Source organism: Macadamia integrifolia, unplaced genomic scaffold (genome assembly GCF_013358625.1).
Source record: "Macadamia integrifolia cultivar HAES 741 unplaced genomic scaffold, SCU_Mint_v3 scaffold2876, whole genome shotgun sequence".
NCBI lineage: Eukaryota > Viridiplantae > Streptophyta > Magnoliopsida > Proteales > Proteaceae > Macadamia > Macadamia integrifolia.
The window spans coordinates 25,280-40,003 of record NW_024869022.1 but is presented as its reverse complement, the minus strand read 5'-3'; the positions used below and the strand labels follow the sequence as shown (position 1 = coordinate 40,003).

General features: G+C 37.7%; 1 protein-coding gene across 1 annotated transcript; it reads left to right on the top strand.

Moving 5' to 3' along the window:
* Nucleotides 1-3,597: 3,597 nt before the first annotated feature.
* LOC122067378 (cysteine-rich receptor-like protein kinase 3) lies at nucleotides 3,598-6,992 on the top strand. Its single transcript, XM_042631209.1, has 6 exons — nucleotides 3,598-3,894; nucleotides 3,999-4,353; nucleotides 5,116-5,193; nucleotides 5,277-5,410; nucleotides 5,505-5,715; nucleotides 5,870-6,992. The coding sequence occupies exons 1-6, from the start codon at nucleotides 3,598-3,600 to the stop codon at nucleotides 6,106-6,108; spliced, it is 1,314 nt and encodes a 437-aa protein (XP_042487143.1). The 3' UTR covers nucleotides 6,109-6,992.
* Nucleotides 6,993-14,724: the final 7,732 nt, after the last annotated feature.

The window sequence follows — 14,724 nt, the reverse complement described above, 5'->3', positions numbered from 1 at the left end:
CCACAGTCGACAGCAACCTTGCCGGCAATCATAACATCAATGGCCCTCATCAAGCCATCAATGGGAAAAAAATCATCTGCAATTCTGATCTCGTACAATTCCGTGCAATACCACCTTCAGGCAGTGACATGTGTATTGGTACCCATACAATGGTCCAGATCTGATTTAAATGCCTCTTCACTGATTTAATGTTTTATTAGTTATACCAGATCTGAACCATTGTATTGGTATCAATACACGTGTCATCGCCTGAAGATGATATTACACGAAATTGTACAAGATCGAAATTACAGACGATTTCAACCCCCATCAATGAGGGAGCGGCAACATCCATAGAAGTTGTCGAGCTCTCTCTAGGTAACAGAGTAGTTGACGTTGATGGCTGTGAAGAGCAATGTGTCGTTAGCTTACATTTGCATCATTATTTAATTCACTCTATTTGTATCTTTTTGCGACATTTATACAAACAGAAAAGGTGGTGTTAATTGCCACACCGAGAGAAGAACAGAGAGTGAGGAAGCTTCGTGGCATCTCTCAACAGGAGACAAGTTAATGATACAATGGGAATCCTCATTGCCCTCACTGGTACTGTATCTTTTTCCACCTTGAAAACGACTCCCCCAAGCCATCCTAAAAAGGTTGGAGATGAGAAGGAAACATACTGGGGGGCCTGTTGGTCAGGAGGAGATTGAAAGAAGCTAAGATTGGAACCAAGGTCATGCTTCACCCAAAGATATTGCAGGAGTACCAGCGAACCTCGACACCCAGAAAAATAGGATTTCGATGAGAACGATAGTCTGAGTGGCCACGTGAAGAGAGAGTGATTCAATCTCCTTTTAAGGGTTGCAAATATCTGAGTAGAAAGACGTCATACCAGGCATCTTGACCCCAGAGAGCTTGATCTTGAGCAGATTGAAATCGGCCTGCAACGTGTCTTTAACTTAGTATTTTCCAACTGAAGAGGCCTTCCTAGCGACTAGCAGAGTCATTGCGTTAAAGCCCCAAAAAAAATCTGTCGCTTCTGGTAAAGAACAGGGCAGAGAAGGGTGAACCGAAAGAAGAGTTCTTCGCAACAGGGAGCGACTCACTATTATGGAGAAGATACTGGGGGAGAGGCCATAGGGAAAACGATGGCAGAGCAGCCATGCGAAGGCGATGGGGAAGACGAAAAGAGAGAGAATAGCCTCCTCGTTTTGTTTCTTTCGATTTTATCGAGAACGAGAATTTATCGGGAGTTTTACCGGCGATTTTCCGTCCATTTTACGTAAAATTTATTGAGGAATTTTCCGGTAAATGCTATGGTTTTGGTAAATTTTCCATAATGAAATTTTTTCAAATTAAAAACAAACAACGGAAAAACTCATTTTACGATAAATTTTGTTTTACCGACTCTGTTACGTCGAAACAAACAGAGCCTTATTGTATGAAGTTGAAAATACAATTTATTAGTCCAAATATAGGGTCAAATCTCATATTTAAAGAGATTCTTTTTCTTTCTTTTTTTTTTTTGGGGTGGGGGTTAGAAAGAGATTCTCTTTTCACTATGGTGAAATTTATTAGTCCAATTGGTGAAAAGAATCTAATCCTCTTCCACATCTGATGAAAGTTTTTCGTTATCCATTTAAAATGAAGATAAAATCTCATCATCTATGTAGTCAATCTCATTTGGTTAGGATAAGGCTGAATTGTTATTATTGTTGCTCTATTGGAATATGGTCTAGAAGTCTATAGAAGATTGATATTCCATTGCATGTAGATATGTTATACTTTAAGAAACATATTTAAATTTTTAAAAATTCTCTCCCATTTCTCTAGGAATGATCTAGATTAATCACATGTTGTTAAATTTAAAAATTCTCTCTCTCACTTCTCTTGTTGGACAACTATAGTCAATGGAGAAGAATAGTTCTCATCATAGATCCAACATGAAACCTATGAATTATCATTATCTATAAACTAATTATGTGTGAATCATATCATAATACATGTATGTACCATTACATATATTGTACAAGAATGTTGCTAAACAAACATATAGGCTTGTGTGGCTTTTAGGCATTCCCAACCACGAACACAATGGGTCTTACTATTTTCAAGGGAAGAATCAGAATGTTCTGTGGTTGAGGCTTGAGGGTGCCCCAAAGCCATGTGAACCACATGGTTACTATATTTCACTATATTTATGAGACTTTTTTTTTTCTTTGTTGGTGTAAAGTATATATTAGTAATTTTCATTTATATATTTTAATTTAATTTAAGAAAACTAAAGTTTTAATTTATTAAAGTCATAAAATTCTATGGTTGTGTATTTATATCTAAACAATTTTCTTTTATGTATTCCTATAATTTATTTCCAATTTTTTTTTTTTTTGTTATATTTTATTATGCTTCTGTGTGCAACACTTGAAAAGTGAATTAACAATACTCTATACTCCATTTTTTTGCTTCACTACACTGATAACAATACTATAACAAGTGATTCCTTAAAAATAAATAAATAAATAAATTGATGGAGACCAATTGCACTTGTTGATCCAAACCAATTAGCAAAATCAATTTAATAATTTATTTTATGGTGTTTTTTAATTAATTTAAACTAATAGATAAAAGAACAAAAAAAAAAAAAAAAATTAACATGATTGGTGGTAACATGCTACTAAATGGTAAAGGTCCACCGATAGAGATAGAGGGGTTTTTTTTTTTAAATAGAAGGGGTTAAATATAAGAGAAAAGTATCTCTCACTCCCGGGATAAGCTTCTTCTTCTTCTTCTCTCTGTCTCTCTCTCCTTCTTACGTGAAATTACCTTTTTACATGTTATTTATGAATTTATTCCGTCACCCCTAATTGATGTTCTATTCGACACCGTTTGCTTAAGGAACCCTCTCCCTTAGCATAGGTTTGGATACTAGGCCTAAATAAATGGTGGATAATTTGACCATAAAACATAAGATCGTTTGTGATTGCCCCAAACCCATTGTAGGTCTTATGAGGGGTGAACAAAGACCATACACAATGCCAACAAAAGAGCTTCCAAGTTTAAAAGGGAATCTCTTCATCCAAGTGATTTGACCCTATAAATTTATGGTGTAGTTTAGACATCCTACTAAACCCGGTTTATTTAAAAAGCCGGTAGGATGATGACCGTTGCTGATACAAATTTAAATTCTATCCTTCATTTTTCAGACACCCAATGGCGTCACTGTACTCGTCTGCCTTGAAACATGAACGAGGAATTTAGTAGATCAAAAGGATGCAAGGCCACGCTAGATTGGTAACCTTAGAAATTCCTAGAAGCTCCCAGCTTAGTAGGTTCCCCGTTGTCGTCAAACCAGTCTTCTTGTTCTTCTTCTTCACAGCAGATCTTGTGGTTTTGTGCAGATCATCAAACCAAGTGCCTTTTCTTAAGGGTTTCTCCGGATTCATGAAGGGCAGCACAGAAAAGCAGTGATTTTGAAATGAGAACCTTCTTCTTGTTGTCTGTCAATCCAAACATATTTGGAATTTTCAATCTCAACCATAGGCTGTACTGATTTTTTCTGATTTGTAAAGAATTATTCATTATTTTTACATTTTAGGATTTTGGGACTGTCAAACCATGGGTATTACAGAAAACGGCAGGGTTGCTTTTGTTGTCTTCATTGTATCATGCTTTTGGGGGATTTCATTGGCGGACTCCCAGACAATTATCGTAGGCTTATACTGCGGCACAACTAATGCTGCGTCAGGTGCTTTTTTTGCCGATTACTTTATTCCCGCAATGGATAGTCTAAGCTCTCTCGTAAATCAAAATGGGTTTGGGACTACCGTTGTCGGAGAAGGCCCAAATGCTGTTTATGCTCTTGCCCAGTGCTTCAAAGACCTAAGTTTAGTAGATTGCGAACTTTGCTTCTCAGTAATTCGATCCATTCTCCCTAAGTGTTATCCTAAGATAGGAGGAAGGATTTTTTCTGGAAGGGTGTTTTGGTCGTTATGAAAATTTTTCGTTCTTCAATGAAGCCATGGATTCAGGGGACTCAAAAGTATGTTCTTACAGTACGAACAGTTCCCTGCCTGATAAGTTTAAATAAAGAAATTGTTAACGAGGCTGTTGGGAATGTTAGCACAGAAGCTATTAAGAATCAGGGTTTTGCTGTTGGATCGGTTTCAAACTCCAATATCTCAGTATTTTCTCTTGCCCAAAGTTGGGAGAGCTTGGACAATCAGAAATGCAATAGTTGCCTACAAGCTGCTGCTTCTTTTGTCAATTCATGTTCTCCAGCTCTTGAAGGTCAGTCATTTAATGCTGGTTGTTATCTGAGGTATTCAACTGGGATGTTTTGGAATTCACTTCCGACCACCTCGAATTCATCAGGTAATCTTGAAGGCTTTCTTTCTAAAAGCTTAATCAAAATAAGTTAAATATATCACTTTCTGTTTTTAATGTAATCAAGAAGAGTTCAAAATTGCCCTCCCTCTTTTTGAAAAAATGAGACACAGAGAAACATGTTCCCACACTTAGCTCTTCTATTAGAACTTTCGATCCATGTTTAGGTCAATCAGTTTTTTTTTTTTTTTTTCAACCGAAACTTGTTTCCAGGAAATCATAACACCTTATGGATTATCATTGGTGTTAGATCAAACACCAAGAAACACGAATAAAGAGAGATAATAGATCCGTACGGCACAGAGATTTAACGAGATTCACACACCAGGGTGATGTGCTACGTCCTCGGGCGAAGAAGAAGATGATTCACTATGCAGAAGAAAGATTACACCCTAGCAGCGGCGAGGAAGAACTCGCCCTGAAACCTTAGCTTCGTGAAAACCCTAGAATACAATGACTCTCAACAAGCAACAGTACATTATATATATATTCCAAATAGCGGTTCGACCCATCGGGTCGCAGTCGATCGGTCGAACCATACCGCGGGGGCGTAGCCCCCGCACCCCCATACGAGATACGAGATCAGTGATGGGCTCCGGGCTTGGGCCTATCGGCCCAAGCCCTCTGCTTCCATCACAGATCTCAGAAAAATTCCCATTCGGGTCGCCACCAAAATATGTCGGATCGGGTCAATCTTCAAAACGGGTCAAGAATTCGAGACAAACTTAACAATTGGTTATGTTGGTGGAGTTGCGCTACTTTTAAGTGGGATTGGGAATTGGAAAGCCAAGGGATACTTCCGCAGTTCAGATTCTAAGTCTCTTAAAGGTAAGCAGCACAGAAAGAAATTTATCAGAATTAAGGAGACAATTATGTGGAAGGAATTTTGATCTATTCAATCTTTTCAGCAGGATATGGAGCAGGGCTTTCTGCTTCCATTTCTCAATCCAAGCTCAATTTCAGATACCAGGAATTGAGGAACGGTACCAAGAATTTTGACACATCCAACAAGCTTGGGCAGGGCAGCTATGGAACTGTGTACAAGGTAGAACAAAGACTCAGAAAATATCTTAATATGTTGTCAAACCTGACAACATTTGTGACTAATATTTCTTTTCTCCTTTTTTGATATGTTGTAGGCTGTACTTCCTGATGGAAGAGAAGTTGCGGTGAAGAGGTTGTTCCTGAATACAAGACAGTGGATTGATCAGTTCTTAAATGAAGTGGATCTGATCAACTGCCTCCACCACAAAAATCTAGTGAAATTGCTTGGTCGCAGCACTGATGGCCCCGAAAGCTTGCTTGTTTATGAGTATTACTTCAACAAGAGCCTGGATCAGATTATATTTGGTATGTTGTTGAATCAAACTTTTCTTGTACTTTGTCTTAGTTTTCGTAGAGGTTGCGGCTGACATGCACAGAAATAAGAGTTAAGCCTATGCTAATGTTTATTGATTTATCTACACTGGTTATTTCGTAATCTAATTCTGATTATGTGAAACAGACCATAGTCGAGCAAAAGTTTTACACTGGGAGAAGAGATTGGATATTATTCAAGGGGTGGCAGAAGGTCTCTATTATCTCCATGAGGAGTCAGAAATCCGAATTATCCACAGAGACATCAAAGCGAGTAATGTTCTTCTTGATGATAATTTTAAGCCCAAGATAACAGATTTTGGACGTGCAAGATCTTTTGCAGAGGGTCTAATCCATCTTAGCACTGGAGTAGCAGGAACACTGTAAGAGATCAACTTGGTCAATCAATCTTTTTATGTTTTTTGAATAATTACATGTTTGCCCCCAAGCTTGCATAACACTATGCTGAGTTTTTCAACTTTCACCAACAATTTTTAATTTGCTGTAAAATTTTCAATCATTTGGTTTTCTTCTGTGATCTTTGAACTGAAAAAGCAAGTGTCTGCAGAGGATACATGGCTCCTGAGTATGTATTTCATGGCCACCTAACTGAGAAAGTTGACTTATACAGCTTTGGAGTTCTGATTCTTGAAGTAGTAACAGGTCAAAGGTGCAGCAGCGAGGTGGGATCACAGGGACGGAAATCTTTCTTAGCAAGGGTATGTAACTAATTTTCATTCTCAGAATGCCAAAGGTAATTTGCGGGCTTTTTATCTTTGTGTGTCATTCTGGAAATCACAATATATGCTAATTGTCTACAACTCAACTCATCATTTTTCCATCTAAACGGAGTTGGCTACATGAATACTTTTTATCCATTCAGCTCTATTCAAAGTCATACTTGTTACTAGTCCTAAGCTTTACATGTATTTCCTCACTTCTCCTAGAGTCAGTTTAGGTCTACCCCAGGTTCTTTTAGCTAATTGTCTCTACAGAGAATATATCACCCATGTTTTCAGGTCCTAGGCTGCAAGTGCATATCGGGCTTGCCAGGATTTCAGGCCTCTGGTTTAAGGAGGTAAAAAAATCATCAATAATGAACTCTTTTGTTAAAAACACAGAGAACAGAAAATGTGATTGATATAAAACACACTAGATGGTACTTCACCTTTATTCGGCCCAATCCTTTTCCTTAAAAGAAAAAGATTGGGCAAAGTTCAATTACTGGATTACAAAGTATTCATTGCTGGAAATTTGAAGTTGATCTCCTTCTATACTTCACATGTTGCAGCTAGCTCAGGGCTTCTTGTGCTAGTCTAGTAGATAATTTCATTGCCTTGTTGAATTATAAACAGAAAAAAAGGCTTCTCCCATTGTCATGTAAAAATTCTTATAAAAAATATAACTATTTTCCTTTGAAAATTCCGTTTTTGTATATTTTTCTCCTGTCTGTTTAATATTTCTTCTGCAAGATGGAAGGAAAAGGACAATATACATGATGGATATATAGACGGATTTGTGATCCTTGGCTCCATCCATAACCCAAAACTATGGGATATAAAAAGATCTACAAATCCCAAGGATCCATAGGCATAATTATGCATCTAACAATAGAAGCATTTCAATTATTTAGTCCACCTTTTTTCTTTTATTTTTTAATAATAGCGAAATCTGTTTATGTCATTATTTGAGTTTTTGCAGATTCGATAGCTACTTTTGACTGTTGTTTTAAACTAATCAATCCCAAGTAAAAGCCCCTTTTCACCTGTCACTGTTCCCAAGCTTTGCAATTGTCTTTCTTATGCCCTTTGTTTTCAGATGTGGAGCCATTACAAGGATAACACAGTTGAAAAAATAATAGATAGATGTTTCTATAAGGATGGAGTGAAGGATGAGATCTTACATGTGGTGCGTGTGGGACTATTATGCACACAAGCCACACCGGATTATCATCCAACAATGGTAAAGGTGGTGGAATTACTGAGAAGCAGTGGGGATCAAGTGGACCTTTTCCCAACTGACCCACCGTATTTAGATATTTAAGAAATGGAAAGCAAGGAAGAAGGTGAAAGCTCCCATTTGTTATCCATGGTTTCTGCTCCAAGCCCTTCTGGATCATCATATTATTCTCTGGTACATGGGACATGAGATTACATGGTGGAAGATACCATGTGTGTTTTATATAACCTCAATACAGAAAATGATAGGTGGAACTCCATAGTCTCTTTGCCATGCTCAGACTATGAGGTTGTATTTGGGCTTGAGACACATTTATTTGCTTGCTATGTAGGATTGTAAATAGTTTAAATGGTTGTTCCATTTAAAAAAAAAAAAAAAAGAGTTAAATTGAAGTGGCTACAGCATCAGATCCAATTGTTTTTACAAACTCACTTTCTCCTTCAACTGGAACCAAAATGAGAATTGCTATTCTGCAAGCTAAGATTAGGAAATAAAGCTTTTGGCCCATGTAAGAGCCCACAACCCAAATGACCCTTATTAAACCCTAGGGTCATGTAAGAACCCATGAACCAAGAAAGACTTGAGGCCCACAAGAATCATTAAAAAAAATTCAGGCTGGTGGCCCTAGTGATGGGCTCAATCTTGTGGTATTTCCAAACCAAACAAGGGTTGACAAGGATTGAAGTCATTAACATCCTCCACTTTCCAAGCTACATAAACAGAGTTCTGTTCAACCCTGTAAAACTTCCAATGCCCAGTCTATCACCCATCTTTAATATTTCCCATGCATAAGCTAGGTTTTTGCTATACTGCTGGAAAGTGATTGAACGAGCCAGGCTGGCTATTTTCCCATTAAAAGTGCAGGCTTGGGAGTCCAGACATTAAAAAAGAAGGGATATTGACTATGTTTCCCACCACCCACCGTGAAAGGATTCCCTAACTTCTATGTAGTTGAATGAGCTCCCAAGGGCACCAACAACTTCGTGCAATAGTGGGTGGAGATAATTATGAGTTATGACTACAGATTTTCTTTACCATGGAAACTTTCCCCTAAAAAATAAGATAAGGATAAAACCTCAAACCTAGATTTTTTTTTAGTAATAAAAACTCTCTTTTAAATTGGATGCTATCAAAATTTTGTGAAGACCCTCAATGATCTCTTCTTCATATAATTTTGCGGATATGTAGACCCAATTGTTTCTTGTTCATATAATTTTGTAGACATGTAGACTTAATGGGCCGAACCTTGGTGAAACAGTAGTCACCCCATTGTGACCAAATGGTAGGAGTAAAATTGCCTACATTATGACCCTCCTCAAGCCCCAACAGTCTCCTATTCATATTTAAGTTTCAATTCAAATTAGAGTTGACCACATGATAAAACAAACCATTCAAAATTCTAAGACTATCGAGGTGGATAAACTAAGAGATTGCATAAACATATAGTAATAGGTTACTAGAGGTTATATAAAAAATTTGCTATGTGAGCTATTCATGTTATTACCTAGATATGGAAAAATATGTGTACCCACTGCCTACTTTAAGGAGATTACATCTCAAACTAACTAAGTTAAAAATTTTAAAAAGTCCAGGCTTCTCTCCCATCATGGTTTTAAAAATCAGATGGATCACGATCGCCTAGATTGAATTGGCATCAACCAGAATTTTAAAAACTTACTCTCCATACAATAACCTCCACACAAGGGATCCCATTGTCGAGGTTGGCAATTTATACAGATCAAACTTCGAAAGCAAGGCCCTCATACTAGTGGATCAACAAAACCTACACCAATGATAGATCTGGCCCCTTTTTGAAATTTCAAAAAGAGAGAGAGAGAGAGAGAGAGAGAGAGAGAGAGAGAGAGAGAGAGAGAGAGAGAGCCCAGCCCAACTGGTAGCATTTCTAAAAAATATTTAACTACTGTACAACAAGTCTAATACTTGCCCAGTGATACAACCTCGAATGGGTTGAACAACTGGGCAGCAGCCAAACTGTTCCTACCTCACATAGCAGGTAGAGGATAGGATCGAAGGGCAACTCCATAGAATGAATCCGAAAGAACAAGAACATAAAAGGTAACAGTAGTCCCCAAAAAATTAGAAGAAGAAGAAGAAAAGAAAAATGTATGCTTAAAAATCCTAAGGAGGTTTTGTGTGAAAATCACACATACATAAAACCTCTTAAAAGAAGTTTAGAAGCAGCAGAGAAGCACTTGTGAGTGCTTATCATGAATCTGTGCAAAATATGGCCGCTCTGCCCACCATGGTTGTTCGCATGCGGATGGAAGTTTTTTGCACCGAAACCTAAAACTCAAAACCCAAAAACAAAACAAAATATATCTCTACTCTACATAAACGTAAGAAGGAAAGAAGAAAAAGGGAGGCGCTGAAAAAAATGACAAAGGTGAAGCGAAGCCTTTAAGGTTGCAGGCTACTTGCTACGTGCTACTTGTTACTTGAGAGAGCTTTATAATGAAGGCCTGTGAAGGGCCAAAGCTTTGATATTAGGGTTGAGGAGGGCCGGCTGGCATCGCTAGAGCGCCACCCACAACTGGGCTGCCCAAGTTGCCATAATAATATTATCGTGTATAGTTATTTAATATTATTACTCTCTCTCTCTCTCTCTCTCTCTCTCTCATCGATCCTTCTGTTCATTGATATTAGTTTTTTGGGATAAAATAATAATAAGGGTCGTGCTCACCTACTTCTCTCCCTACCTATCAAAAAATAAATAAATCTGGGATCAACTTTTAACTCCAACAAGTTAACTCAGGTTTGATAGGGAGGTACGTAAGAGTTAAGGCAATGAGTGCCTGAGCAGGCTGTTGAGCTCTCTCCTCAATTACATTAAATTGAATTTTTAGGGGAAAATACCATGGTCTCCTTTGTTATAACGGTTTTTTTTTTTTTTTTTGGATAAATGTTATAAAGGTTTAAAATCATATTTTTATTCACCAAAAGAAATTTAATATAATACCAAAAGAAAATTAATATACTATTTTTACTTAAAAATAATCATCAGAAGCAATGAAAATATTGATCCCATAAATTATATATTTGAAAATTTTTTAGGTGACCAATCACATGATTCCCTCCTCTGATGCATTGTTCAGAAAATCCAAATCCGCCTGAACCCTAGAAAAGCCCAAGTTTTTGAAGCAAGAGTTCTTTCTATTCTAATTTGATAGGAAATAAATTTAAAGTTTAGAATTTCCACAAATTTGTGAAAGGCCAAGATATTTGACATATAAACAACCCAATAAACACTCATGAAGGTTTAGAACTCGTAATTGGGATATGGATTGGATTATAATTGACTGGAACTTGTTTGAAATATCCTAGAATTGATTTATAAATACCTAAACATACATACTAATTCAATTGATATCGGTCCCAACCGAATCTAATCAATAATTATTGAAGGGTAATTTACAACGCCAGCCCCTAGAGAATGCCACTATTATAAGAACATCCATTCTGTTTCACCAAATTAAACTCAAACCCCCTATCATCAGTCACTGTTAAGTCAAGAAGTAAAATGACCGTTATACCATTTACACCAAAACTCATTTTAACCCAATTTCTCTCTTCCTCCTATTTTCCAAACCACAACGAAGCTAGGAGCCAAATGCGACATGACTCTCTGCCATTGAACTCTCTGGAGTCTAGATGCACTTAACATATATCATAATTTTGTTTCCAGTCTTCAACTTCCAAACTCCTGTACTATGGGCATTGTTCACTGAAACAGGACCGATGCCATAACCAGAGACGAATTATAGAGAAAGGAGCCAACAAACCCAACTTCAAGACTGAGCACAGCAAGACTTACCACCTTTAATACTTCCTCTTTCAAACATGGTTTAAAGAGAGAGAGATTAGATCATTTATCTCCAAATACGACTATTTAATACTTCTTTATTCCTGGATTTAACATTTACTGAATTATATAAAACATCAGTTCTTTCATGGACTCAAAAGGATCGGCAGCAGAAGCGGCAATGGAGACGTCGCATTGGATGTACTTGACAGGGTGGTACGCGTTCAGGAGCGAGGGCTACACAGTAGAATAGTGAATCCCAAATCTTGTTTTACTAAAAGTGCTTCTCGTAGATGGGTTTGCCTTGAAAGAGACGAGCATGTAGGACCAGTGAAGAGATGCCGATGAAGCTAGTGAGGAAGATTACAACCATTGATATGAGCTTGAGCTGCGTCACTGCTCTGTTGCACGACAGCTCTTGTGCGGTGTCGATGAGATAGGAAGCCATGGGTGCGGAGAAAGTCGTTGGCTCTAATGGTAGAGAGTTGTTGCTGGTTGCCATAAGTTCCTATTGGTCGCCAATGCCGATGCCGCTGCCGCCGTGATATCTGAACGATCCAAATCTATTTGGGTATGGGACTTAATACCTGGGCATTTTAGGTACTTCACATTTAATAGGGGCATTTTGGTATTTAAAATAAAATATAATAACTGACATCAGCATATGAGGTATATTCCTAAACTGTAACTGACAGTATGAGGTCTGAGTCTAATTTGGTGAAATAGATGTGGTGGTCTTATAATTGTGGTATTCTCCATGGGGTGATGCTGTAAATTCATAATTGAATTACCTTGCCACATACTTAACACTCCATGAAGTATTTAGTAAGAAGCATGGATCAAGGAATTAGTATCCGATGAGCTGGATCGTATCATTATCAATAGAAATAAAATTGTTAAAAAGTTGAATTTAAAATGAAATCAGAGGTAAATCCATCCGATGGTATACTGGGCGATCCAGATCGATATCAACATATTATATCCAATACCCATTACCAAATCCCTCGTGAGAGTGGGTTGTGAGGCAGGTCAAGGTATGTTCTGACCCGCAAATAGTAGTGGATTGCAAGAATGGAAGAGTAGGTGGTCGTGGAGGGGTCAGAAGGCTTTGCTCTTTAATATATATAATAAATAGTTCAGTAAATGGCTTTGGTTAAATGATTTTTATTGGTTTCAATTTTGTTGCTCATTTTTTGGGCCTAGGAACGATCGTATGTTTTAAGCCCAACAAATTGGAGCTCTCGCCAGGGTACAATGGAATCTCCCAATCACCCTACGCTAGCATTTTTTTACTCACCGTTGGATGGAGAAAGAAAAATCTCCACTGCCATTGCATTTTCCTCCTCTCTCGTATCCGCCGCGTGTATTGAGCTCATCTGTGACGCAACACAATGTCCGACGCGCATCCAACGCCTAGAAACTCCTTGGCACGGAACCCAAGGCGGTTGCACGCAACCCAAGGTGTTTATAGGCCTTGGATGTAAGGATGCGAATTTGTAACCGAAATCGTTTATCGAAATCGAATCGATCCGTTTACATCGAAATCGCAAAACCGTTTAGTAAATTGTGCGGTTATGGTTTCAAGTTTCAGGCCGATTAGCTAAACGGGTTGGGTCGGTTTTAACCGTGAAACCCATTGGTTTCAAACCAAATTGAAACCGTTTAAACCGATCCGATTAATCCGTATAACAATTAAATAAAGCAGGGGCAATAATCCATATAATAATTAACAATAAAATTAAGTGTTCATCCTGCTTTGGTATGATTTATTGCAATTCAATTTAAGTTTAGGCTTTAGATCGTGAACTTGTAATCCATATATGTTACTATTTGTTATCACAGATAGGGTGTTTTGGCTGAACCACCTATCATTTTAATATTTGATGTTGTAGAAGGTTGGATTTGGATATTGTATGATATTAATGATATATGTTAGAGAATGACCATGCAAAGAAATAGCACTAGATTATCAAAGTAAGACATACCATTGTTAATATAGAATCTGTTATTTGTAGTTGCCAATTATTTTTGGATGAGCTTATGATCTTTAGTTTAGAGATGGTTGCAAGTTATAACAAACCGATTGTGAACCGTTTTACAACCATATAGAATAAACCGAAACCGAAACCATTTAAAACTGTGACACCAGCACTGTTTAGAAACCGTGAAAATCGAAACAGTTTACTAAATGGTGGCGGTTTCAGAAAGTGGAACCGTTTAGTAAATGGTACGGTTATGGTTTTCGTCAAATAAATGTGAACCGAATCGATCTGCACCGTTTAAACCAAAATCGAACCGATTAACACCCTTAGTTGGATGCGTGCCGAACACTATGTTGCGCCACAAATGAGCCAAATCCCCATCTTTCTCTCTCTACCCCGCTCACCGCTGCAACCCACACCCATTACAACACCGCCCTTTGCATATCTCCTTTGTTCTCTCTCCCCCGCTCCTTCTCAATCCCCGACTCCCCTTCTATTTGCTTCCTGGAAAAACCGTTGTCGTTGGTCAAACATGGATTGGGGTTGGGATTGGGATTAGAATGGAGATTCTGATGCGCAGTGGGTGTTGGACGATTGACAATGGGTATTGGGTATTGGGCGATGGCTGGGACTTGGTGGGTTTGGTGTGATTTTTTTTTTTGGAAAGGGGATTTGGGCGACTAGGTTGGTCTAAGGGTGTTAATCGGTTCGGTTTCGATTTAAATGGTGCGGATCAGTTTGGTTCACATTTATTTGACTAAAACAATAACCGCACCATTTACTAAACCGTTCCACTTTCTAAAACCGTGACTGTTTAGTAAATGGTTTCGGTTTCCACGGTTTCTAAAAGGTGTCGGTTTCACGGTTTTAAACAGTTTCGATTTCAATTTATTCTATACAGTTTGTAAAACGGTTCACAATCGGTTTGTTATAACTTGCAACCATCTCTAAACTGAAGATCATAAGCTTATTCAACAATAATTGGTAACCATAAATAAGAGATTCTATATTAACGATGGTATGTCTTAATTTGATAATCTAGTGCTACTTCTTTACATGGTCATTCTCAAACATATAGAATTAATATCATACAATATCTAAATCCAACCTTCTACAGAAAAAAACATTAAAATGACAGGTGGTTTAGCCAAAACACCCCATCTGTGATAACAAATAGTAACATAAATGAATTACAAGTTCATGATCTAAAGCCTAAACTTGAACTGAATTGCAATAAATCAT